The sequence below is a fragment of the Trichomycterus rosablanca genome, chromosome 25 (assembly GCF_030014385.1).
Source record: "Trichomycterus rosablanca isolate fTriRos1 chromosome 25, fTriRos1.hap1, whole genome shotgun sequence".
Classification (NCBI taxonomy): Eukaryota; Metazoa; Chordata; class Actinopteri; order Siluriformes; family Trichomycteridae; genus Trichomycterus; species Trichomycterus rosablanca.
In genome coordinates, this window is record NC_086012.1 from 5,725,289 (window position 1) to 5,752,658 (window position 27,370).

Consider the following 27,370-nt stretch of genomic DNA (forward strand, 5'->3'; position numbering starts at 1 on the left):
GCAAGGTCCATATGTGACTGTATTCAGTCACAATTGTAAGTCGCTTTTGATAAAAGCATCTGCTAAATGCTGAAAATGTAAATCTTTAACAGCAGTCTCGTATCAAGCAAGATTGGAGGATTGGTGGGTAGTAATGTCACCTTTACAGCAAAAAGGTCCTGGGTTCTATTCCCAGGTGGAGGGGTTTCCTCTGGGTGCTCTGGTTGCCTCCCACAGTCCAAAGATTTGCAGTCAGGTTAATTGGAGATACTAAAATTGCCATTAGGTTTGTGTGTGTTTGCTTGTTTGCAAACTCCACACAGAAAGGACCCAGGGATTGAACCCAGGACCTTCTTGCGGTGAGGCGACAGTGCTACCCACTTAGCCTGTGTGTGTGTCTGTGTGTGTGTGTGTGTGTGTGTGTCTGTGTGTGTGTGTGTGTGTGTGTGTGTGTGTGTGTCTGTGTGTGTGTGTGTGTGTGTGTGTGTGTGTGTGTGTGTCTGTGTGTGTGTGTGTGTGTGTGTGTGTGTTAACATTTGAATGTGTTTGTATGTGTGTCTGCCCTGCAATGGATTGGAGCCACATCCAGCGTGTTTCTGTGTGACTTGCACAGCACCCCCACCCCCACCGCGACCCTGATTACAGACATCCCAAGTCTCCCGGAAGTTCCGGGAGTCTCCCGCATATACATAGCGGCTCCCTGATGCCCGCAAGTCAGATAAAATCTCCCGAAATCTAGAACCAGCGGCCAAGAGCGCGCGCACACACACACTCGTGCACGCAGGCGACACAGACTTTTTTCCCGATCGCGTATTAAATCCGTTATCTGATATACAATCTAGCGCACTGTGTAGGGAACATAAATCAATTGTCTAATATACTGTCTAGTGCACTATGTAGGGAACATAAATCATCATCTAGTTATACTTTCTAGTGCACTATGTAGGGAACATAAATCCGTGATCTGATATACAATCTAGCGCACTGTGTAGGGAACATAAACCAATTGTCTAATTCACTATCTAGTGCACTACGTAGGGAACATAAATTCATATCTAAAATACTATCTAGTGCACTATGTAGGGAACCTAAATCCATTAACTAATACACTACCTAAAGCATTATGTAAGAAACATAAGTCTATTATCTAGTGGGCGGCATGGTGGCTAAGTGGGTAGCACTGTCGCCTCACAGCAAGAAGGTGCTGGGTTCGATCCCCAGGTGGGGTGGTCCGGGTCCTTTCTGTGTGGAGTTTGCATGTTCTCCCCGTGTCCGCGTGGGTTTACTCCGGTGCTCCGGTTTCCTCCCACAGTTCAAAGACATGCAAGTGAGGTGAATTGGAGACACTAAATTGTCCATGACTGAGTTCGATAGAACTGATTAATCTTGTGTAATGAATAACTACTGGTTCTGTCATGAATGTAACCAAGGTGTAAAAAAAATTACGTTAAAATCCTAATAAACAAACAAACTACTATCTAGTGCACTAAGTAAGGAACATAAATTCTTTTCTAATATACAATCTAGTGCACTATGTAGGGAACATAAATCTATTATCTTTCACACTATCTAGTGCACTATGTAGGGTACATTAATGTGTTAATGTGTTAATGTGTTTTGGGCTTGGCGGGTCGGGGTCGGGGTCGAGGTCCGGGGGTACCTCCCTGAAATGAGTTTTTGCAACTTGGGATGTCTGTGATTAGGATAAACGGCTTAGAAAGTGAGTGAATGAACATCGGGGTAATCACGCCCGGTGTCGTTAGGTGGCGGTATATTCCTCAATCCCATCACATCTACTGAGGAAGAAGAAGAACTAGTCGAACATGGCTGCGTCCGTCGCGACTCTGTGCTTGAGATCTTGTGGTAGAATCAATAATGTCAACTATAATGCACGATTTAATTTACGTGGTGCTAAGCGCTTGTTTTGTTCCACCTTCGACAGTAAGTAAACATTATTTACAACTTTAATAATGATATTTAACATTAATAAATGTCACGTGTGGTTACTGACCTGACATCAATAACAGTGTCTGTAAACCTTTACGTCACATATAGGCATAAAATAAATAATTCAATTATTATTTACATTTACTTTTTAACTATGTTCTAACCCTATTCTAATATTTAAGCCTTGTTTTATAATTAATATTAACATAACATCATATAGCATAAATTAAAGTATTGGTATAATTAAATTATTAATATCGAGTTTATGACGTCATTGTTTGTTTGTTTATTTATTAGGATTTTAACGTCATGTTTTACACTTTGGTTACATTCATGACAGGAACTTTTCATCAAGTTCACAAGGTTATATCGAACACAGTCATGGACAATGTTGTATCTCCAGTTCACCTCACTTGCATATCTTTGGACTGTGGGAGGAAACCGGAGCACCCGGAGGAAACCCACGCAGGCACGGGGAGAACATGCAAACTCCACACAGAGAGGATCCGGACTTTCTTGCTGTGAGGTGACAGTGCTACCCACTTAGCCACCGTGCCGCCCTCATCGTTTTTGTCAGTCTTTTTAACATACTAGCTTTTTTGTTTTTGCATTCTAAATGTCAAACAGGACAATACTGAGGCCTGCTATGTTAAGGGTTGGATTCCCGGGTGAAACGTTCTGGGTAGTTTCTGTGTAAAGTTTGCATGTTCTCCCCGTGTCCACGTGGGTTTCGTTCTTTTAGTACATAAAGCCACGTTAAGATCGGTGTATGTTAACATGTTTATCTTCATGGCTTGTTATAATACCATTTTAACTACATTTTTGTTCTCATCCTGTATGTTAAGAACCAGAGAGTGTCAAGAAAAGGGAGTTCACAGACCCTGAAGTTCAGGACATTTTGACCAGAATCACAGGGCTGGACTTGTATAAAGTGTTTCGGCCAGTCAAGCAGGAGCTAAAACCACCAAAGTATAAACTTATGACGGATCATCAGTTAAAGGAGGTATCAGTTCTTCAGCATTTTCTTTTTACAGCCCTTATCTTTACACACTGTACTATTTTGGTATTAAGATAGGACAAGATAAGATTCCTGTATTAATCCCCATGGGGTAAATCAGAGTGTTACAGCAGCCAAAAATACATCAACAAAGTTTATAACCATAATTTGGATTTGTGGCATGATATCCCAATTACCTACTCAGATGAAACAATGATTTTACTTGTCTCAAAAATCATAAATATGTTTAAACACAACAAAACTGTACCTAAACCATTTTGTTAAAGAAAGTAAAACGATTTCCTCAAAAGTCCCCAAAATAGTCTCGGCCCGTCAGGTGGCGACGTATAGCCGGCTGGGCTGAGCGGCCACATAAACATCGATTGGCCTGTTGTTCCGATATGGGCGGGATTAAGCCGGATATGGGTCTCTCTCATAACTAATGCAAGTACGACCTCTGCTGGCTGATTGATGGCGCCTGCACAGAGATGAGAAAAGAGTTCTCTCAGGGTGTGTCCCTCCGTACACAGGGCTGAGCTGCACTGCACTGCACTCGTCAAAGTGTAGGTGATGAGATGCATACGGTACGCTGCCCACATGTCAAAGGGGGCGTGGGTTAGGTTCGTTCTCCTCAATCAGAGCGGGGATCGGCATTGGTGGAGAGGGAGCATGATGCAATCGGGCAATTGGACGCGCTAACGAAAAAGGGGAGAAGATGCATAAATAAAATAATGTGCACTGTGTAGTGAAAAGTCAAATTGGTGCCTTGGCCATCCAGAGTTGTACCAGAAGCTTGTTAATGGCTATTAAAAGCAGCCGATTGAGGTGAAGGAGTCTAATAGACCATAAACTGTGTTGTAATTGAAATTTCAAGACTGCCAGGATATGCTTGTCTTTTAAAAATGTTTGTTAAATGTTGCCAACAGCTGTACAAATATGAATGTGGATGAAATGTGTGCTGTGTTTTAGATATACAGTGTATCACAAAAGTGAGTACACCCCTCACATTTCTGCAAATATTTTATTATATCTTTTCATGGGACAACACTATAGAAATAAAACTTGGATATAACTTAGAGTAGTCAGTGTACAACTTGTATAGCAGTGTAGATTTACTGTCTTCTGAAAATAACTCAACACACAGCCATTAATGTCTAAATGGCTGGCAACATAAGTGAGTACACCCCACAGTGAACATGTCCAAATTGTGCCCAAAGTGTCAATATTTTGTGTGACCACCATTATTATCCAGCACTGCCTTAACCCTCTTGGGCATGGAATTCACCAGAGCTGCACAGGTTGCTACTGGAATCCTCTTCCACTCCTCCATGATGACATCACGGAGCTGGTGGATGTTAGACACCTTGAACTCCTCCACCTTCCACTTGAGGATGCGCCACAGGTGCTCAATTGGGTTTAGTCCATCACCTTTACCTTCAGCTTCCTCAGCAAGGCAGTTGTCATCTTGGAGGTTGTGTTTGGGGTTAGTTTTCGAAGGGAGGGAATCATGCTCTGTTTCAGAATGTCACAGTACATGTTGGAATTCATGTTTCCCTCAACGAACCACAGCTCCCCAGTGCCAGCAACACTCATGCAGCCCAAGACCATGATGCTACCACCACCATGCTTGATTGTAGGCAAGATACAGTTGTCTTGGTACTTCTCACCAGGGCGCCGCCACACATGCTGGACACCATCTGAGCCAAACAAGTTTATCTTGGTCTCGTCAGACCACAGGGCATTCCAGTAATCCATGTTCTTGGACTGCTTGTCTTCAGCAAACTGTTTGCGGGCTTTCTTGTGCGTCAGCTTCCTTCTGGGATGACGACCATGCAGACCGAGTTGATGCAGTGTGCGGCGTATGGTCTGAGCACTGACAGGCTGACCTCCCACGTCTTCAACCTCTGCAGCAATGCTGGCAGCACTCATGTGTCTATTTTTTAAAGCCAACCTCTGGATATGACGTCGAACACGTGGACTCAACTTCTTTGGTCGACCCTGGCGAAGCCTGTTCCAAGTGGAACCTGTCCTGGAAAACCGCTGTATGACCTTGGCCACCATGCTGTAGCAGTTTCAGGGTGTTAGCAATCTTCTTATAGCCCAGGCCATCTTTGTGGAGAGCAACAATTCTATTTCTCACATCCTCAGAGAGTTCTTTGCCATGAGGTGCCATGTTGAATATCCAGTGGCCAGTATGAGAGAATTGTACCCAAAACACCAAATTTAACAGCCCTGCTCCCCATTTACACCTGGGACCTTGACACATGACACCAGGGAGGGACAACGACACATTTGGGCACAATTTGGACATGTTCACTGTGGGGTGTACTCACTTATGTTGCCAGCTATTTAGACATTAATGGCTGTGTGTTGAGTTATTTTCAGAAGACAGTAAATCTACACTGCTATACAAGCTGTACACTGACTACTCTAAGTTATATCCAAGTTTCATGTCTATAGTGTTGTCCCATGAAAAGATATAATGAAATATTTGCAGAAATGTGAGGGGTGTACTCACTTTTGTGATACACTGTACGTGTGTTTGTGTGCATACATAGGCAGTGTATAAGGCAGAGGAACACGCCCAGACGTTGTTAGAGATGCCTCCGGTCTTACCAGAAAGGAAACCCATCGAGGACGTTCTGTCTGAAGATAAAATACTTGAAGGCATGGACACGGCCAAATACGTCTTCACTGACATTACCTACAACATCCCACACAGAGTAAGTGCGCATTTTATCAGCTCCACTTACCATATAGAAGCACTTTGTAGTTCTACAATTACTGACTGTAGTCCATCTGTTTCTCTGCATGCTTTGTTAGCCCCCTTTCATGCTGTTCTTCAATGGTCAGGACCACCACAGAGCAGATATTATTTAGTTGGCGGATCATTCCCAGCACTACAGTAACACTGACATGGTGGTGGTGTGTTAGTGTGTGTTGTGCTGGTAAGAGTTTTTTAACACCTCACTGTCACTGCTGGACTGTGAATAGTCCACCAACCAAAAATATCCAGCCAACAGCACCCCGTGGGCAGCGTCCTGTGACCACTGATGAAGGTCTAGAAGATGACCGACTGAAACAGCAGCAATAGATGAGCGATCGTCTCTGACTTTACATCTACAAGGTGCTACTAGGTAGGAGTGTCTAATAGAGTGGACAGTGAGTGGACACGGTATTTAAAAACTCCACTCATACCAGCACAACACACACTAACACACCACCACCGTGTCAGTGTCACTGCAGTGCCGAGAATGATCCACCACCTAAATAATACCTGCTCTGTGGTGGTCCTGTGGGGGTCCTGACCATTGAAGAACAACATGAAAGGGGGCTAACGAAGCATGCAGAGAAACAGATGGATTACAGTCAGTAATTGTAGAACAAGAGTGCCATTTAATCTGAAACTGAGATATCATTCTGTCCTTATTTATTAGGAGAGGTTTATCGTCGTGAGAGAGCCAAGTGGGACGTTGAGAAAAGCATCATGGGAGGAGAGAGACCGACTCGTACAAGTTTACTTCCCAAGGGAAGGCCGCAAGCTCACCGTGCCACCTATCTTTAAAGAAGAAAACCTCAAGGTACTGTGTATAAAGAATCATCATTTCATTTTAAACCATGATCAGCACGAATAACTTCTTTTTTATTCTTTATTTCTCATTATACAGATCGTGTTTGATCAGTACAGACATGAGGATGTTCTGCACTACTGTCTTGTCCAGTTTGAACCAGACTCTGCAGAATTTAAGAAGGTACCAGAGGCTGTAATGTTTTAACAAACTCATGAATAAAGTGACACTACGTGCAAACCGGTGAGATTAATTTGTTAAAATGTGTCTACAGGTGCATGCGCTGACCTACGAGGACATTGTAAAGCATGAGAAATATGAGCTGCTTAGATCCACATGCTTTTTCGGGGGTCTTGTTTGGTACCTGATCGACACCCGTAGAATCGACGGACTGCTGGCAGAATTTCTGCAGAAAGATGGGTGGGTGTAAGAAAAGATTACTAATCATTTACTTTTTTATTTATTATGCATGTTCTCCCCTTTTCTTCCCATTTTAGCGCAGCTGATGAGTCTTCCGCTGCTGAGGACCCTGATCATGTCTGAGGAGGGTATATTTGCCAGACACATCCTCAGTCCACCGTCCCTCTTATTATTCAGCTGTACATCAATCTCGCTCTGATCTCTGCGTTCCTCCACATCTGTACAGGCGCCTTAGGCTACTTACCAGGGTCCTTACACAGCGACGAACACCCCACACCCTTTATAGTACAGTCCTTTAGTCCTTTCCCACACAGCAGACTAGTGGCCAAATTTTGTCTGCCTGGGGGCCCAGCTGACCGGTGCTGAAATTCTAATTTGTCTGGATCATCTGTTCCAATCCAGATGTTCTTGTTCTTGTGTTTATACTATTCTTAACTGTTTGGATTCTACATTTATTTAACACTCATGCTATTGTTTCAGGCTACAGGATGCTGTAAATTTGGTGCATCTGTTTAATCTGGTGCATCCACAAAGTGACTCCGCTATACAATCTCAGAGCCAAACGGCCACCGGTATTGACCTGCTTAAGGTAATTACACCGATCAGGCATATTATTATGACCACCTCCTCGTTTCTAAACACATTGTCCATTTTATCAGCTCCACTTACCATAAAGAAGCACTTTGTAGTTCTACGATTACTGACTGTAGTCCGTCTATTTCTCTACATACTTTTTCAACCTGCTTTCACCCAGGACCCCCACAGAGCAGGTATTATTTATGGTGGATGATGCTCAGCGCTGCAGTGACACTGACATGGTGGTGGTGTGTTAGTGTGTGTTGTGCTGGTTTTAAATAGACACTCCTACCTAGTTGCTCCACCTTGTAGATGTAAAGTCAGAGACGATCGCTCATCTATTGCTGCTGTTTGAGTCGGTCATCTTCTAGACCTTCATCAGCGGTCACAGGACGCTGCCCACGGGGCGCTGTTGGCTGGATATTTTTGGTTGGTGGACTATTCTCAGTCCAGCAGTGACAGTGAGGTGTATTAAAAACTCCAGCAGCGCTGCTGTGTCTGATCCACTCATACCAGCACAACACACACTAACACACCACCACCATGTCAGTGTCACTGCAGAGCTGAGAATGATCCACCACCTGAATAATACCTGCTCTGTGGTGGTCCTGACCATTGAAGCACAGCCTGAAAGGGGGTAACAAAGCATGTAGAGAAATAGATAGACTACAGTCAGTAATTGTAGAACTACAAAGTCCTTCTATATGGTAAGTGGAGCTGATAAAATGGACAGTGAGTGTAGAAACAAGGAGGTGGAATTTAACCCTTGTACATTAAAAGGTTACCTCCTAACTTTCTCTTATGTCTCTGTTTTTTTAGGTCTATGTTGATTGTGAATCACAAAGACCTGGATTAATAAAGCTGGCTTTGCAGAGTTATGAACAGGCACCTGAAAAAGCATCTGCTTAGATGGAAATTGAATTGAATATTGAATTTTGTTACATACTGTACATGCTTTAAATATTGCAACAACATACACCAAGATATGAGCTGATGTGGTAGAACATGACATTTCGTTCTTAAAAAACTGTTAATAAAGTTGCAGCTATCTAAAATCTATAATGTATATAATTAAGGATGTGAAAACCTGTGAATAATTTTCAGAAGCACTTTGTAGATCTACAATTACTGACTGTAGTCCATCTGTTTCTCTGCACACTTTGTTAGCCCCCTTTCATGCTGGTCAGATAGGTATTATTTAGGTGGTGGATCATTCTCAGCACTGCAGTGACACTGACATAGTGGTGGTGTGTTAGTGTGTGTTGTGCTGGCATGAGTGGATCAGACACAGCAGTGCCGACTGATTTTTTAAACACCTCACTGTCCCTGCTGGACTGAGAATAGTCCACCAACCAAAAATATCCAGATGAAGGTCTAGAAGATGACCGACTCAAACAGCAGCAATAGATGAGCGATCGTCTCTGACTTTACATCTACAGGGTGGACCAACTAGGTAGGAGTGTCTAATAGAGTGGACAGTGAGTGGACACTATTTAAAAACTCCAGCAGCATTGCTGTGTCTGATCTACTCATACCAGCACCATGTCAGTGTCACTGCAGTGCTGAGAATGATCCACCACCCAAATAATACCTATCTGACCATTAAAGAACAGCATGAAAGGGGGCTAACAAAGTGTGCAGAGAAACAGATGGACTACAGTCAGTAATTGTAGAACTACAAAGTGCTTCTATATGGTAAGTGGAGCTGATAAAACCGTCAGGGCCCCAGCAAATACAAATCTAAGCAAATAAATCGTTTATACCAGTCAGTGGCGCCCCCAGCGATTTTACAACCCCTGGCAAATATTATGGAATCACCACTCTTGGAAGATGTTCTTTCAATTGTTTAATTTTGTAGAAAAAAAAGAAATCACAGACATGCCACAAAACTATCATTTTTCAAAATGTCAACCTTCTGGCATTAAGAAACAATAAAAAAAAGAAACAAATATAATAGTTGTGGTCAGTCACAATTGCTTTTTTTAGATCAAGTAGAGGAAAAAAATATGGAATCACTCTAATCTGAGGAAAAAATTATGGAATCACTCTGTAATTTGCAGTTTAAAAACAAAACATCTGCAGCAGATTAGATTTGCTAATTATTCTTCAGTTTAAAAAGAGTGCTCACACCTCGGAGAGCTGTTGCACAAAGCAGATTGTCATGAATTATGGTTCCAACACAAGATATGTCAGTTGAAACAAATGAGAGGATTATAAAACTCCTTCAAGAAGATAAATCATTGTGGAATGTCGCAAAAGATGTTGGTTGTTCCCAGTAAGCTGTGTTTAAAATCTGGACCAAGTACAAACAAAATGGGAAGGTTGTAAAAGGGAAGCATACTGGTAGACCAAGTAAGACATCAAAGCATCAAGATAGAAAACAAAGCAATATGTCTTGAAAACAGAAAATGCACAACAAAACAAATGAGAAACAAGTGGCCGGAAAGTGGAGTCAATGTCTGTGACTGAACTGTAAGAAATCACCTAAAAGAAATGGGATTTACATACAGAAAAGCCAAACAAAAGCCATCATTAACACCTAAAAAGAAAAGAACAAGGTTAAAGTAGGCTAAAGAAAAGCAATCGTGGACTGTGGGTGACTGGATAAAAGTGATCTTCAGTGATGAATCGCGAATCTGCATTGGGCAAGGTGATGATGCTGGAACTTTTGTTTGGTGTCTGTCCAATGAAATTTATGAAGATAACTGCCTAAAGAAAACATGTTAATTTCCACAGTTGTTGATGATATGGGCCTGCATGTCGGGTAAAGGCACAGGGGAGATGGTCTTCAATAAATGCCAAAGTCCACATTGAAATTTTGGACGCTTTTCTTATTCCATCAGTTGAAAGGATGTTTGGTGATGATGACTTCATTTTTCAAGATGATAATGCATCTTGCCATAGGGCAAAGGACGTGAAAACTTTCCTTCAAGAAAACATATAATGTCAATGGCATGGCCTGCAAATAGTCCGGATCTCAATCCATTTGAAAATCTCTGGTGGAAATTGAAGAAAATGGTCAATGACAAGGTTCCAACCTGAAAAGCTGATCTGGCAACAGCAAGAGACAGTTGAAGGCAGATTGATGAAGAATACTGTTTGTCATTAGTTAACTCCATGCCTCAGAGAGTTTAAACCATTATAAAAGCCAGAGGTGGTGCAACAAAGTAATAATGGTGCAGTGTTTTCTAATGATTCCATAATTTTTTCCTCAGATTTCAGTGATTCCATATTTTTTTCCTCTACTTGATCTAAAAAAAAGCAATTGTGACTGACCACAACTATTATATTTGTTTCTTTTTTTATTGTTTCTTAAAGCCAGAGGGTTGACAGTTTGAGAAATGATAGTTTTGTGGCATGTCTGTGATTTCTTTTTTTTCTACAAAATTAAACAATTGAAAGAACATCTTCCAAGAGTGGTGATTCCATAATTTTTGCCAGGGGTTGTATAAGCCCACATGACGGCGCCGCTGATACCAGATAATACAGGGGTGGGCAATTAAATTTTCCAAGGGGCCACATAAGAAACTCGGACTGTTGTGGAGGGCCGGACCAATAAGGTGAACTTAATTCTGCTCAATATTAATTTTATCTTTTTATTTACATTTACATTACATTTTCAGCATTTAGCAGATGCATTTATCCAAAGCGATTTACAATACAGTGACAGTATACAGTCTGAGCAATTAAGGGTTAAGGGACTTGCTCAAGGGCCCAACAGCAGCAACCTGGCAGTGGTGGGGCTTGAACCAGCAACCTTCTGATTACTAGTCCAGTACCTTAATCACTAGGCTACAACTGTCCACTCTTTATGAAAAGCAGTGAATTGTACAGTTCTAATAAGCTGTTAATGTTTTGATGTTACATTTAGAAAATTAGAAGTATGCAGAGTAAAAACATCAACATGATTTTACTATTTAAACAAACAAATGCAAAAACAAATGTGAACAAAATGTGCAGGTTTTTAAACTTTACACTATTTTGTTTTGAGTCTAATTACCTCATTTGTTTTTCAGTCCTTTGTTATTGTTTAATATTATGTTTAAAATCACAGAGCTGGTCCTGACTGCTTCAGTTCTGGACGTGTTAAACTTTATAAAACAGTCTTTGTTGCTTTTGCAGTTTAGTTAGTGAAGCTTCAGGTGTGACGCTCCGCATCGTTCATGTTCTTATGTTTCTGTGTAGTACAGCGATTTAGAGCCTAAATTCTGATCCTTAACCAGCGTTACACCTGACTTTAGTAAATAAACTATTCAGAAGTTCGTGTCTTGTTAAAAACTCCACCGTCAGTCACACTCAGTTCTGTTCGCAAGTGAAGCTGATACACACGCGCACACACGCGCACACGCAAATCAAAACGTACGGATATTTAAAGACACAGCGCTCTCGTCAACGTTATATTGCATGTTTGATGTACATTTATTTACATCTAATTTTTAATTGCCACGAACCTCACGCGGGCCAATTGGGGATGTCTCGCGGGCCGGATGTGGCCCGCGGGCCGTACAATGCCCAGGTCTGAGATAATACCTGCTAAATTCGTGTTAAAATGCAAGGGGGTTAAATAAGGTAGCCTCTATGTCGCCCTCTGGTGTGGGTAATAATAACAGCAGGCCAGCGACAATACTTTTTAACTGTTTTACCACCGCTTTATCCTAGGGAGATATGATATGACCAGAGGTGGAAAGAGTACTAAAATATTGTACTTAAGTAAAAGTACTATTACTTTAATGAATTTTTACTTAAGTATGAGTAAAGTTACTAGTCTAAAAATCTACTCAAGTAAAAAGTAAAAATGTACTCGGAGTAAACGTTAATTGGATATAAATCTCACAATAGTTGTTTTTAATTCAAATATAATAGAAAAAACATGTTGATACAACATTTAAAACATTTAGGGGTGTGTAATGTGTCATTTTAGTCCCATAAAACTTTTTCAAACTGTATAACCACCAGTGATGTGTCGTAGAATGATTCGATTCTATTGATCGGCCCTTTAAAATGAAACAAAGGAACCGAGTCGCGCTTCTGGGAGTCGTTATATATATATATATACGCGGCTCTTTAAAAGGAACCGAGCCAAAAGATCCAACTCCCCATCGCAGAATTTACTGCAGCAGTTTCCCAGACGCGATTTTTTTTTGCGTTGTTATTACTCAGTAACGGATCTTATTTAAAATGTAATGAATTACAATTTTTAATACAAAACATACTTAAGTAAAAGTAAAAGCTTATTTGGTTCACAGGTAATCTTAAAAACACAAAACACTGTAGTTCTGATCAATTCTGACTAATGTGTTTATATTTTGTATTATTACAGGCTGTATTTGTATTCATACTGACAATATGCATATCAAACAACCACAACTCACAATATGCTGTCTGTTTTATTTCAAACAAATGAGCATCAAAGTTGAATATTTAATCATGCTTTGCTATAATTGCAAAGTAATAGCGCACGGTAAACAGCAGCACCGCACCGCGACCCAGATCAACCACACAGCAGCATAAAATCATAACCATTCCTTACCTGAGTTCCCTTCTTCAAACTGAGACCAAATGTACACCGACTATGCATAACATTATGACCAGACAGGTGATGATTATCTCTTCATCAAGGCACCTGTTAGTGGGTGGGATATATTAGGCAGCAGGTGAACAGCACAGCTCCCTGATTCGATTCCAATGAATGATTCGTTTGAAGAGTCGTTTCAGACCGTGATTCACTTTGTTATAAACTTTGTTATTGCTAACATTTTCACAAGATCCATTCTGTTTTAAGACATGGAGATTGACTTTTTTGTTTATAATTAAGTAAATAACTGTATTTTCTCTTACCCTGAAGGTCTGGACTTAATATTTTAATACACATTTAACACATTGTTTTTGTCTTGTAAACAAAGTGACCATATTTCTAAATAAAAAATAATAATTACAAAAAACATCATGTTAAACATTATACTTTATATTTAGGATTTTTTTTGTTTTTATATAATTTTTCCCACTTTCCCCCCCCAATTTTTATTCCCCAGTCTAGTCGTGTCCTCCGGCACCTACAGTCAGTACAGACTGCATTTTTCACCTACACGAGTCGAGTTCATACACTTGACGGGCACTGTGTACGGAGGGCCACACCCCCATCAGCATTATTCTTCAGCCCTGTGCAGGCGCCATCAGTCGGCCAGCAGGGGCCGCAGTCGCACCAGTCATGAGGACCTGTGATCCGACTCTCTTACCCTCTAACCCTGAACAACAGCCAATCGTTGTTCATGCTGCCGCCCAGCCCAGTCGGAAAGGCAGAGCCGAGATTCGATACGATGTATTCGAAACCCCAACTCTGGTGAGCTAGCGTACTTTACCGTGTACCGTTTCATGCTTTATAGTTGAGATTTTTTATCATTGTATCAGAGTTCAGTCAGTAATGGTTTAGTCTAGTTATCAGTCCATGATATGAAGGTCAGGTGCAGTCGAGTTGTGCAATAAGACAACGGTCCAAAGCACATGAACAAGTCCAAGACAAACAAAACCAAACTTGAGTTAAAATCTCAAACGGGCGGCACGGTGGGTCGTCTGGGTCCTTTCTGTGTGGGGTTTGCATGTTCTCCCCGTGTCTGCGTGGGTTTTCCTCCGGGAGCTCCGGTTTCCTCCCACAGTCCAAAGACGTGCAAGTGAGGTCAACTGGAGACACTAAATTGTCCATAATTAAAGACTTGAACTGATGTACCTGTCCTGTCATGAATGTAACCAAAGTATGTACTGTAAACATGACAATAAAATTCAATTAAAATATATATTAAAAAAGCGATGTCGCCACACTGTTTGTCTGAATTGTAAATTAGTTAAACTTATTAATCACATGATGACCCACAATTAAAAGACACACTTCACATTACTTTGGGGACAGTACTTTATTAAAAACGCATATGTATATCTTCACATGGCAACATAAAATCCACCATAATCCGTGGATATTCAGGGTTAATCCTTCTTCTTGAAGATCTGATGGCAGACTTTGTCAAGGCAGGTAATCTCCTAATATTGATAAGAAAGGGCGGTGATTAAAAAAGATATACACACAATGATGATCTTTGGACTGTTGCGAATACATTGTAAATTGATAATTTACCAAATGCAGAAGGTCTCCTTCAATCCACTGCTTCCAGCCTCGATTTGCTTTCTCCCCTTTCTGAACACACACAAGTTTATCTCCGTCCCAGGTCACAAGAGTCTGTAGGAGAAAAAATGTAATATAATGACAAAAGCATATGTACAGTATAATGATATACATGCATAACACTGATGAAACATGGTATTCTTTGCATATATTGGCATTATTTATACTATATGTAGCTGGTTAGCAGGTGTATTAACAAACAAGCATTTTAACCTCACATATAAGTTCAAGTTTCTTTTTTCTATGCTTGAACTTGTACGTGAGGTCATAAGGCTATCTCATATATGGCTATAAATCACAGACCACTAAGTACTGGCCTTTACAACGTGTGAACTTAAGTCCAAGGTTATACAGCCGGAAATATTACAATTCAGTCGTGCATTAGGTATTTACTGAGCAAAAATGATGTTAAACCTAAACCTATAAATAACCTAAGAATACAACAAACATGCATCAGGTTTCAAACTGTAGCAACCAACATCAGAAATCAAGTGGCAAAAAACAAGTACACATGTAAAATCACATCATTCTGGGAAACACAGTCAACAGAGGTAACAGTCTTTACAACACTCAACATCCAGCCACACCATTTCAATGAGACTGAGGTCCTAACTTGGCTATTCCAACACCTTGTTTCTTTTTTACCCATTCATGGACGTGTCTCAGGTGCTGTGGCCGCAAAACAAGCCCAAAATCATCATCTATATATCACCATGCTTGACAGTTGGCATGAGGTGTGTGTGGTAAATATATAGCCATAACATTAAAACCTTTCTACACTACTGTCCATTTTATCAGCTTCACTTACCATATAGAGGCACTTTGTAGTTCTACAATTACTGACTGTAGTCCATCTGTTTCTCTGCATGCTTTGTTAGCCCCCTTTCATGCTGTTCTTCAATGGTCAGGACTCTCCCAGGACCACTACAGAGCAGGTATTATTTAGGTGGTGGGTTATTCTCAGCACTGCAGTGACAATGACATGGTGGTGGTGTGTTAGTGTGTGTTGTGCTGGTATGAGTGGAGTTTTTAAATACCGTGTCCACTCACTGTCCACTCTTTTAGACACTCCTACCTAGTTGGTCCACCCTGTAGATGTAAAGTCAGAGACTTTATCTATTATCTTTATCTATCGCTCATCTATTGCTGCTGTTTGAGTTGGTCATCTTGTAGACCTTCATCAGTGGTCACAGGACGCTGCCCACTGGATATTTTTGGTTGGTGGACTACTCTCAGTCCAGCAGTGACAGTGAGGTGTTTAAAAACTCCAGCAGCGCTGCTGTGTCTTATCCACTCATACCAGCTCACACTAACTACACTAATACACCACCACCATGTCAGTGTCGGTGCAGTGCTGAGAATGATCCACCACCTAAATAATACCTGCTCTGTGGTGGTCCTGACCATTGAAGAACAGCATGAAAGGGGGCTAACAAAGCATGCAGGGAAATAGATGGACTACAGTCAGTAATTGTAGAACGTAAAGTTCAAAGTAAATATAATATTTGTTTGCATTTTAGAGAATCTCACAGAGACACAGTATTAATACAGTATCAGGACGAAATACAGAAAAATTCGTCCATGCCTTGACCACTCTGTTGTCCAGGCCTTTAGTGTGCTCCTCGAATTCCTGTCCGACGGTGAAGTTGACCTCGTAATTTCTAAAAGTGCTGAGAGTTTTGGTTTCAAATTTATCTCCGTCTTGCACTAATATTTTGGTCTGCGAGAGGTGTGCAGCAATCTTCCGTGTGGCAAAGTCTATGTCTGATAAAGAGAAGATACAACTACATCAAAGTCTTTAACTGTAAATGTATTCAATTAGTAAAATTAGATATAAACTACTGGTAATATTATACTGTATAACAATTAATATTGATCAAACTGTCAGAATTTTCTTGGACATTAAGTTCTAACAAAAGACTAAAATATAAAATTAATATACTTTAGTAAAACATTGATTATTTCAGTGATTGTTCATAAAATTCCCAACACTGCACAACATTTATTATATTATAAAAGGACAAATTACACCGTAATCAGTAAAGCACTTACCCAAAGCCTTCATATAATCCTCAAAGTTCTCATTGCTGATCATCTCCCATTTTCCGTTATAGTCGGCCGGCATTGTAGCTTGCAACGTTGTGTCCGTCTCAGTCAGAAAGAAGTGAGAGGCTGGATGGGGTGTAAGAATCTCCTTTATACTCCTTTAAACAGACTTGAATGTCAAAGCTCAATTGATAAGGCTCTGTATCATAAATGATAAGTCTTACACAATGCATCTAACTATAGTGCTTAAGTAAGCACTGGATTCTTATTCTTTATACTTTGAACTCATTATCTCTCATAATTCTTCCACATTTTGCTAGTCCAAACCGCACAATTTACAGATACTTACCAGTGCTACCCAATTGAGGATGAAATAATTGTATCTTTTCCTAAAGCTTCAATCAATGTTTAGAATTTAAATTCCAAGTCACCTACCCAGAGACGAGCGCAGAAACACGCATTTCTTTCTGCAACATTCAGTTTAAACAAGTTCAAGAGACTTAAGAAATCACAGATTCTTGCTGATTCAGGCTCCACCGCTGCCAAGTCGCCACGATTGTGCAACCTATAATTGTGACAGAATATAATACACGCAACTGAACTCACTTTCATACAAGGGTGAATGCTAAATGCTATAAATATAAATCTTATCAAATTAACAACAATGCTTATACACTGATCAGCCATAGTATTAAAACCACCTCCTTGTTTCTACACTCACTGTCCATTTTATCAGCTCCACTTACCATATAGAAGCACTATGTAGTTCTACAATTACTGATTGTAGTCCATCTGTTTCTCTACATACTTTTTTTAGACTGCTTTCATCCTGTTCAACACACACTAACACACCACCACCATGTCAGTGTCACTGCAGTGCTGAGAATGATCCACCACCCAAATAATACCTGCTCTGTAGTGGTTCTGTGGGGGTCAACTGACCATTGAAGAACAGCATGAAAGCAGGCTAAAACAGTATGTAGAGAAACAGATGGACTACAGTCAGTAATTGTAGAACTACAAAGTGCTTCTACAGTGTATCACAAAAGTGAGTACACCCCTCACATTTCTGCAAATATTTTATTATATCTTTTTATGGGACAACACTATAGAAATAAAACTTGGATATAACTTAGAGTAGTCAGTGTACAACTTGTATAGCAGTGTAGATTTACTGTCTTCTGAAAATAACTCAACACACAGCCATTAATGTCTAAATAGCTGGCAACATAAGTGAGTACACCCCACAGTGAACATGTCCAAATTGTGCCCAAAGTGTCAATATTTTGTGTGACCACCATTATTATCCAGCACTGCCTTAACCCTCCTGGGCATGGAATTCACCAGAGCTGCACAGGTTGCTACTGGAATCCTCTTCCACTCCTCCATGATGACATCACGGAGCTGGTGGATGTTAGACACCTTGAACTCCTCCACCTTCCACTTGAGGATGCGCCACAGGTGCTCAATTGGGTTTAGTCCATCACCTTTACCTTCAGCTTTCTCAGCAAGGCAGTTGTCATCTTGGAGGTTGTGTTTGGGGTCGTTATCTTGTTGGAAAACTGCCATGAGGCCCAGTTTTCGAAGGGAGGGGATCATGCTCTGTTTCAGAATGTCACAGTACATGTTGGAATTCATGTTTCCCTCAATGAACCACAGCTCTCCAGTGCCAGCAACACTCATGCAGCCCAAGACCATGATGCTACCACCACCATGCTTGACTGTAGGCAAGATACAGTTGTCTTGGTACTTCTCACCAGGGCGCCGCCACACATGCTGGACACCATCTGAGCCAAACAAGTTTATCTTGGTCTCGTCAGACCACAGGGCATTCCAGTAATCCATGTTCTTGGACTGCTTGTCTTCAGCAAACTGTTTGCGGTCTTTCTTGTGCATCAGCTTCCTTCTGGGATGACGACCATGCAGACCGAGTTGATGCAGTGTGCGGCGTATGGTCTGAGCACTGACAGGCTGACCTCCCACGTCTTCAACCTCTGCAGCAATGCTGGCAGCACTCATGTGTCTATTTTTTAAAGCCAACCTCTGGATATGACGCCGAACACGTGGACTCGACTTCTTTGGTCGACCCTGGCGAAGCCTGTTCCGAGTGGAACCTGTCCTGGAAAACCGCTGTATGACCTTGGCCACCATGCTGTAGCTCAGTTTCAGGGTGTTAGCAATCTTCTTATAGCCCAGGCCATCTTTGTGGAGAGCAACAATTCTATTTCTCACATCCTCAGAGAGTTCTTTGCCATGAGGTGCCATGTTGAATATCCAGTGGCCAGTATGAGAGAATTGTACCCAAAACACCAAATTTAACAGCCCTGCTCCCCATTTACACCTGGGACCTTGACACATGACACCAGGGAGGGACAACGACACATTTGGGCACAATTTGGACATGTTCACTGTGGGGTGTACTCACTTATGTTGCAGCTATTTAAACATTAATGTCTGTGTGTTGAGTTATTTTCAGAAGACAGTAAATCTACACTGCTATACAAGCTGTACACTGACTACTCTAAGTTATATCCAAGTTTCATGTCTATAGTGTTGTCCCATGAAAAGATATAATGAAATATTTGCAGAAATGTGAGGGGTGTACTCACTTTTGTGATACACTGTATATGTTAAGTGGAGCTGATAAAATGGACAGTGAGTGTAGAAACAAGGTGGTTTTAATATTATGGTTGATCGGTGTATTTGAATTCAAAGTCCCCATTAAATACTAAAAGTTTTACGCAATCTTATGTAAATACGAGGGAAAGAGGCTTTAAGGGGAAGAAGATTCATGTGGTGATGATGTGAAACAGCGGTGCATCCGTGGCTACACCCTCAACCAAAAGCATTTTTTTACTGATGGCATTAAAAAGTTGGTACAACGCTGGAAAAAAAAAAGCTTGGGGTACATTCATGACAGGAACAGTAGTTACTCATTACACAAGGTTAATCAGTTCACAAGGTTATATCGAACACAGTCATGGACAATTTAGTGTCTCCAGTTCCCCTCACTTGCACATCTTTGGACTGTGGGAGGAAACGGAAGCTCCCGGAGGAAACCCACGCAGACTCTGGGAGAACCTGCAAACTCCACACAGAAAGGACCCGGACCTTCTTGCTGTGAGGCGACAGTTTAGAGTTAAAAAAGTGCGGAAACCTTTTGAAGAACCCTCGTATTTGTCTATTTAATCAAATTAACCACGAATTTACCCGGAATCTGCTTCTAGCATTTATTGTGAACATTGTTCTTCATGTCATTACAGCTGTTTCATAAGCTCCAACACTTCAATAAACAGGGTACAAAAGATTTGTTTCAAAGTCCAGAAAATTAATTCATACGAAAAATACATAACAGGTCACCGAGGCATCTTCCCAATATGAGAAAGCACAGCGTTCTTACAAGTACTGGTTTTTAATGCCCCGTACTTGGCAAACATTTGCAGTTCATGGAAAAACAATGCGTTTGAATTTAATGCAAGGAAATGCATGACGAGTGTATTCAAATATTCAACATTTTGCCGTGTGATTTTCAAAGAATCCGGAAAAGATGCAGATAGAAATAAATGAAAGAAAAAAACACTGAAAAAAAAACTAGAACACACTAACAATCATTACTACAAACACAATACAGATGTTTTAATAATGAAAAAATTGAACTCAAAGTAGAACAGACGTCGGTTACATTCAATGAAACCGACCCTGGATGGGAAAATACAGGTTGAAAATGGTAAACCGGTTGACCCCTGAGTGTCGAGAAAGGAACTAGTGTATGAAACACTATCACAGTGTGTCATTAGTGCAAACCTGCGAAATATGCTTCAGCAGGAGGTTTATTAAGACAGCACAGAAATGCGCCTCGAAAGTCACTTGTTAACCCAATCAAATAAAAAATAAAAAAGGAAGGAAAAATAAAAAAAGGGTCTGGGTTCAAATTTCATAGCTATAATTTATACACTATGTGGACAAAACTATTGGGACACCATTATTCAATTCATGTGTTTCAGGCATAATAACGACTAACAGAAGTAATAAATCGATGATATAAAGGAAACGATATGCTTCCAAGTTTTGGGAAGGCTCGATTTTTCTTCCTCCAGTGGCACAGAGCCCTGACCTCAGCCCCACTGAACAGCTTTGGAATGAACTGGAAGATCAACTGAGGCTTTCTTGAGCAACATCGGTGCCCAGATTTACTAATGCCTTTTTGACTGAATGGGCTCACAAAACTTCTCAGGAGAGTGGCTGCTACGAGGGATCTGTATAAATGTCACAATCATGATGGTCATGATCTGGTGTCCAAATACTTTTGAGCACAGTGCAAAACCAAATCTTCCCCATCCTAACAAAAAACACAAAATATCCCTGAATTTCATTCACAGTAGGTAGAAAACTCCAGTGCTAATACTCGTTTTGAAACAATCAAGTGTCTTGAGGTCTCTGGTTAGTGTGCCTTGGCTTGCATAGCCCGATCAGTCGTCACTTATTCACAGTCTCTGTAATTCACCGTCTGTCTGCCAAGGTTTCGGGTCTGAATGCGGGTGACCTGCCGGCGCTTCCTGAAACCATCCCTCTCCGTATCAGAAGTCGATCCGTCATGACGCCTGCCGCCTCGGTTTCGGCTCCTCGGCTTGTCCGCGGCACAGCGCTTCGGACGGCTTCGCGACCCCGGGCTGCAGGACGGCGACTCGTCGCTAGAACCCCGGCTTTCCGGGCTGGCTTCGGTCTCACTGCTGCTGCTGCTGCGCTTTCGCTTCTTCGTCCGCCGTTTACCTCTCCGATCGGCTCTTTCGAAGCGATCGGTCCTGGAATGTTGGCGCTCGCGTGATGGCCTGCGCTCTTTCCGTTCATTTCCAGAATCGCTGTCTGGAACCTGCTTCCTCCTCCTGTTCAAAGCCTTGTTTTTAATACTGGCGCTCTCTTTACCGTCTTCAGAATCGGAAGCAGACGTGATGCGCTTCCTTTTTAACGCGGAGTCTCCTGAACGCTGGGTCGTGCATCGTTTGGTGGCTTCTTTCGTGTGATTAATAGGGCTGTTGTCATTTGTAGAGTGTGTAGAATCCCCCCCAGTAGAATTACTCTCCTCTTCAGAGTCTGTAATGTATTTCTTCTTTTTCAGGGCTCGTCCTTTAGTAGACGATTTCTTGCTGTTGTCTGTTACGTCACCGTTTTGCCATTCGTCAGAGAAAACGTCCTCTTTTCTTTTATGTCTCCTGTTTGTCACTTTTACTTCACTATGACTTTCAGAATCAGAAGTATTACAGCTTTCAACAACACTTTCAAGTCTTCTGACTTCGTTCTTTTTGCGTGACCTTTTCATACTCAGGGTTTCTTCTTCACTGCTGCTCTGATTCCCCCAGTTTTTTTCATCCTCTGAGTTCATACCTAAATCACTTTCATCATCTGAACTTTCTACAGCTTTTGACGTGGACGCTCGTTTCTGTCGCTTTGCTTTGACTTTAATTTCATCAGGCGACTGGCGGTTCTTTGTACCAAACCTTTGTCCATTCTGATGAAGATGCTTCACAGCCTTCTCAGGTGAAGTCGATTCATCATTCGTGTATTGATCATCGTCTTCTTCCTGATCGCTTTCGTTAAACTGTTTGATTTTACTGGCTGCGATTGCTGCAGTTTTTCTACAGGGCCTTTTTGTGCTAACGACGTCTTCGTTGTCTGTACTTTCATTGACGCCGTCTTTATAGCTGCTCTTTGCACTCTGTTCGTGGTCGTCTCTTTTGCCACGCCCATTAATCTGTGAGGATTCATCTGAAAGGAAAATATGGAACTGTAATTAGTAAGTCAACGTGATACTGTTGAACGTGAACGTTTGATTTATTTATTAGAATTTTAACACGTTAATGACAGGACACAAGTGATTACTGGTTACACAGTAATTACAGCTCAAACACAGCCATGGACAATTTTGGATCTCCAATTCACCTCACATGCACATCTTTAGACTGTGGGAGGAAACCGAAGCCCCTGAAGGACACAGACACAGGGGAATCAAACCCAGGATCTTCTTTCTGTAAGGTGACGGTGCTACTCACTGAGCCATCATACCGCCTGTTAAAGGTTTAGATCTAAAATTGTACCTTTTGCTCTATTCGATGACCTTTTGCTGCTTTTGCCATTTTGATGTACAAAGGAAACGTTACAATCAGAACTGGGTTCGCTTTTCTCCTCCGAACTGGTGCCGCCTTCTTCACTGTCACTGGACCCTATTGGGAAATAGAAAACATATCAGTAACTCATGCTTAGGGGTATCAATGCTACACACACCGATCAGCCATAACATTAAAACCACCTCCTTTGTTTCTACACTCACTGTCCATTTTATCAGCTCCATTTACCATACAGGAGCACTTTGTAGTTCTACAATTACTAACTGTAGTCCATCTGTTTCTCTGCATGCTTTGTTAGCCCCCGTCCATGCTGTTCTTCAATGGTCAGGACCCCCACAGGACCACCACAGAGCAGGTATTATTTAGGTGCTGGATCATTCTCAGCACTGCAGTGACACTGACATGGTGGTGGTGTGTTAGTGTGTGTTGTGCTGGTATGAGTGGATCAGACACAGCAGCACTGCTGGAGTTTTTAAACACCTCACTGTCACTGCTGGACGGAGAATAGTCCACCAACCAAAAATATCCAGCCAACAGCGCCCCGTGAGCAGCGTCCTGTGACCACTGATGAAGGTCTAGAAGATGACCGACTCAAACAGCAGCAATAGATGAGCGATCGTCTCCGACTTTACATCTACAAGGTGGACCGACTAGGTAGGAGTGTCTAATAGAGTGGACAGTGAGTGGTAACTCCAGCAGTGCTGCTGTGTCTGATCCACTCATACCAGCACAACACACACACGACAGTGTCACTGCAGTGCTGAGAATGATCCACCACCTAAATAATACCTGCTCTGTGGTGGTCCTGTGGGGGTCCTGACCACTGAAGAACAGCGTAAAAGCAGGTTAAAAAAGTATGTAGAGAAACAGATGGACTACAGTCAGTAATTGTAGAACTACAAAGTGCTCCTATATGGTAAGTGGAGCTGATAAAATTGACAGTGAGTGTAGGAACAATGTGGTTTTAATGTTATGACTGATCAGTGTATATATTCTTTATTTAGATGTTTTACGCCATGGTTATAATTATGGCAGGAAAGGTAGGTAAATTCTAAAATTTCAGTTTATAGTCCTTGTTCAAAACCAGTAGTAACCAGAAGCATTAAAACCAATTAAATAAACTTTTCTGATAAACCCATACAGCCAGATTAAAGATTATTAGAGTTTTGTAATAAATTCCTTATTAAATGAATGTAAAAATCCATTTTTTGCATTGAAAATTTAATTTGCATTATTTGGTATTCTCTTATTAAATATACCACTACATGCCAGCTTATAAAGTATCAAAGCTTCACAATTTCTTGACCATATTAACAATATCTTTAAGTGAGTTGATTGATTTTGTATGTCCCCGGTCTGATCCCATTTCTATCAGATTGGTCTAAGAAATTATTAGTGTCTTATACCCATTTAACACCAATAGTTTTTGATCTAAGGGTTGATAAGCACTCTTGGATGTGATGTGATGTCAACTTTTAGTAATATAGTGTATGTTACATGCAACACGTCATGTTCTGTAAGAGTAACATGTCTACAATTACCTTTACCTTTATAATCCTGTTTCTCAGACTCTGAGCTGCTCTGGATAACTGTAGCACGCTTACTGATCCTGGAACTGGTCTTTTGCTCCGGTTCATCCTCTTCATCAGAGGTGTCCATCTGTTTCATCTTACTGACGGCAGCCATGAATGTTTTCCTGGGTCTGCGGCTTGTGCACGACTCCGATGTTTTGTCACTGCTGGATGCCTCCGAGTCCGAGTCACTATGATGTTCAGCTTTTCTGCGCTCCGCACGTAATGACCTGCTACTGCTGTTCTGATCTGAAACCTCTGAAACACAACAAATAATAAACGGTGAACATTCATCCAGTGGGTCGCTCAGGTGGCGCAGAGAGAGGTAAAAAACGCGAGCATATCAGAGCTGGGTTTTCGAATACATCAGGCCGGGCTGGGCGGCTGCATGAACAGCGATTGGCTGTTGTTCATAGGGTTAGGGGCGAGTCGGAGCATGGGTCCTCATAACTGGTGCAGTTACGACCCCTGCTGGCTGATCGATGGCACCTGCACGGGGCTGAGGAATAGTGCTGATCAGGGTGTGGCTCTCCGCGCACAGTGCTGATCGGTATACATGAACTCGACTCGTGCGGGTGAAAAATGTAGTCTGTACTGAGCATGTGTCGGAGGGGGCGTGTGTCAGTTGAGAAGCGTCCTCAGTCAGCGGTGGAGGGTTGAATCAGAGGAAGATGCTTATCAGGGTAATTGGACACGACTAGATTAGTGGAGAACACTCAAAAATGGTAACAAAACAGTTTACAGTTCACAAAAAGCCCACAAGGAACAAGGAACCAAGGAACTTGTTATGCATTTACCTAGCTCTCTTCTCTCAGAGTTCCTGGTCAGTCGTTTGCACCTGCTCCTGTTTTTTCTTAATGGAAGACGTTTTGAGGAGGCGGATTTTTCAGAATCCTCACTTAAATTCTCAGCTGAATTGTCACTTCTGTTTACATTAACTGCGTAACAAGAAAAGAGGAAAAATAATTCAAATTAGCATACTCATCAGTTTCATTTCTTGATTCCTAGATCCTTCCTCCAAGAAAGTGACACCATCCAACTGAGTATTAAATAGGTCAGTTAAAAGTACATTAACGTTTTCGGCATTTTGCAGACGCTCTTATCCAGAGCAACTTACAAAAGTGCTGCCACAGTGAACATATCCTTACTTTAGCTTAAGTGAACAACAGTCCAAGAATACAAATATGCTGAAACCCTGAGAAGCTGATGAAAAATAGAACATCTGGCAGCAGCCTTACCCTGCTTCCTTTTCGCTTTTCTAGTCTGCATGGTTCTCCTTGTTGCCCTCGTTTCTCGTCTAAATTTGTAGGACGATGAACGAGATTTCTCTTTGTTCGCATCGCTGTCGTTTTCAGATTCTAAATAATAAAAACAAAATACAGAACAGCCAGATACATTAATACCATGTTGCACAACTTTAACTGTTCAGCAGGAACTTAATATGACTTTATACACCGATCAGCCATAACATTAAAACCACCTCCTTGTTTCTACACTCACTGTCCATTTTATCAGCTCCACTTACCACATAGAAGCACTTTGTAGTTCTACAATTACTGACTGTAGTCCATCTGTTTCTCTACATGCTTTTTTTAGTCTGCTTTCACCGTTCTTTAATGGGCAGGACCCCCAAAGGACCACCACAGAGCAGGTATTATTTAGGTGGTGGATCATTCTCAGCACTGCAGTGACACTGACATGGTGGTGGTGTGTTAGTGTGTGTTGTGCTGGTATGAGTGGATCAGACACAGCAGCGCCGCTGGAGTTTTTAATACCGTGTCCACTCACTGTCCACTCCATTAGACACTCCTACCTAGTTGGTCCACCTTGTAGATGTAAAGTCAGAGACGATCGCTCATCTATTGCTGCTGTTTGAGTCGGTCATCTTCTAGACCTTCATCAGTGGACACAGGACGCTGCCCACTGGACGCTGTCGGCTGGATATTTTTGGTTGGTGGACTATTCTCAGTCCAGCAGTGACAGTGAGGTGTTTAAAAACTCCAGCAGTGCTGCTGTGTCTGATCCACTCATACCAGCACAACACACACTAACACACCACCACCATGTCAGTGTCACTGCAGTGCTGAGAATGATCCACCACCTAAATAATACCTGCTCTGTAGTGGTCCTGTGGGGGTCCTGACCATTAAAGAACAGCATAAAAGGGGGTTAAAAAGTATGTAGAGAAACAGAGGGGCTACAGTCAGTAATTGATCAAATGGACAGTGAGTGTAGAAACATCTATATATCTAACTTTATATAATTTCAGTTATAACTGATGAATTAAGAATTTGTTGACCTTGACCACATTATAACATTAATTTCGAGTGTAATTTCAACTACAAGTGCACTGCATACAGCACAGCAACATGTTAAGCGAGTTAACTTGTGTTTAGATTATTTATTCATATCAACCCAACAGACAAAAATGCACCCGGTTTGAATACTGCTCGTCACAAGCTATACACACAATTTGACTACTGGAAAACATCACAAATGACTTCACAGACATCACATATGCCTACCTGATGTACAGGAAGTGCTGTTATTGGTGCTGTCAGAGTCATTGGCTGATTTATAAGTAGAACTGCATAGCTTTTGTCTTTTTCTCTTATAGTGCTTCAGCGCAGATGCCTTGGCTGAGGTAGATTTGGTTGAAGGTTGGTTTTGATGTTCCTGAGATTTAACAGCAGTCTTTTTTTTACTGAAAACAGACCAAGATAAAAAAAAGACATCATTCGTAACAGCTCCTGTCATCAATCGTAACAACACAGAAAAATCACAACAGAGTGACTAGTCCACTACATGAACAAGCATTATTCAGACTAGGGATGCATCAATACCATTTTTTTTACAAGTACATGTATTTTTGTACTTGCCGATACCGATACCGATACCTATTTAGAATGATGGAGTTAATGAGTTAATGAGTTAGAGGTTAATAAATATTTTTGCAATGTTGGTGTTTT

At 41.4% G+C, this 27,370-nt stretch overlaps 3 protein-coding genes across 5 annotated transcripts in view; 1 reads left to right on the forward strand and 2 right to left on the reverse strand.

Annotated features, from left to right (window-relative positions):
- Positions 1-1,795: 1,795 nt before the first annotated feature.
- Positions 1,796-8,550, forward strand: mrps22 (mitochondrial ribosomal protein S22). Its single transcript, XM_062987785.1, has 8 exons — positions 1,796-1,920; positions 2,772-2,929; positions 5,482-5,646; positions 6,361-6,504; positions 6,592-6,675; positions 6,767-6,912; positions 7,393-7,501; positions 8,308-8,550. The coding sequence occupies exons 1-8, from the start codon at positions 1,803-1,805 to the stop codon at positions 8,395-8,397; spliced, it is 1,014 nt and encodes a 337-aa protein (XP_062843855.1). The 5' UTR covers positions 1,796-1,802; the 3' UTR covers positions 8,398-8,550.
- Positions 8,551-14,390: 5,840 nt separating this feature from the next.
- On the reverse strand, positions 14,391-17,173 carry rbp2a (retinol binding protein 2a, cellular). 2 transcript variants are annotated; one of them, XM_062987642.1, is made up of 5 exons: positions 17,144-17,173; positions 16,715-16,834; positions 16,248-16,426; positions 14,615-14,716; positions 14,391-14,520 (listed from the first exon to the last, which is right to left on the reverse strand). In XM_062987642.1, the coding sequence occupies exons 2-5, from the start codon at positions 16,785-16,787 to the stop codon at positions 14,467-14,469; spliced, it is 408 nt and encodes a 135-aa protein (XP_062843712.1). In that variant the 5' UTR covers positions 16,788-16,834; positions 17,144-17,173; the 3' UTR covers positions 14,391-14,466. The 2 variants fall into 2 exon arrangements, with proteins under 2 accessions (XP_062843712.1, XP_062843711.1); XM_062987641.1 differs by having other exon boundaries at positions 16,715-16,866; positions 17,144-17,172.
- A 2,751-nt stretch (positions 17,174-19,924) lies between these two features.
- The window catches only part of brwd1 (bromodomain and WD repeat domain containing 1), a 41,819-nt gene continuing 34,373 nt past the window's right edge, over positions 19,925-27,370 (reverse strand). Inside the window, exons 38-43 of one of the 2 annotated variants that reach the window (XM_062987304.1) lie at positions 26,927-27,105; positions 25,640-25,759; positions 25,199-25,339; positions 24,372-24,659; positions 22,801-22,926; positions 19,925-22,471 (exon numbers count right to left, since the gene is read on the reverse strand). In XM_062987304.1, the coding sequence (XP_062843374.1) occupies positions 21,189-22,471; positions 22,801-22,926; positions 24,372-24,659; positions 25,199-25,339; positions 25,640-25,759; positions 26,927-27,105 (2,137 nt within the window). In that variant the 3' untranslated portion in view covers positions 19,925-21,188. The remainder of the gene's footprint in view (positions 22,472-22,800; positions 22,927-24,371; positions 24,660-25,198; positions 25,340-25,639; positions 25,760-26,926; positions 27,106-27,370) is intronic. The other variant, XM_062987303.1, reaches the window with a different exon arrangement.

Bases quoted from the DNA above. Each gene is read 5' to 3' on its own strand.
- mrps22 (XM_062987785.1), top strand. From the start codon at position 1,803: ATGGCTGCGTCCGTCGCGACTCTGTGCTTGAGATCTTGTGGTAGAATC. The intron at 6,676-6,766 runs GTACCAGAGGCT...ATGTGTCTACAG, and splicing joins ACTCTGCAGAATTTAAGAAG to GTGCATGCGCTGACCTACGA. The intron at 6,913-7,392 runs GTGGGTGTAAGA...CTATTGTTTCAG, and splicing joins GAATTTCTGCAGAAAGATGG to GCTACAGGATGCTGTAAATT.
- rbp2a (XM_062987641.1), bottom strand. From the start codon at position 17,169: ATGCGTGTTTCTGCGCTCGTCTCTGG. The intron at 16,427-16,714 runs GTAAGTGCTTTA...TCTCTTTATCAG, and splicing joins GGATTATATGAAGGCTTTGG to ACATAGACTTTGCCACACGG. The intron at 14,521-14,614 runs GTAAATTATCAA...TATCAATATTAG, and splicing joins AAGGAGACCTTCTGCATTTG to GAGATTACCTGCCTTGACAA.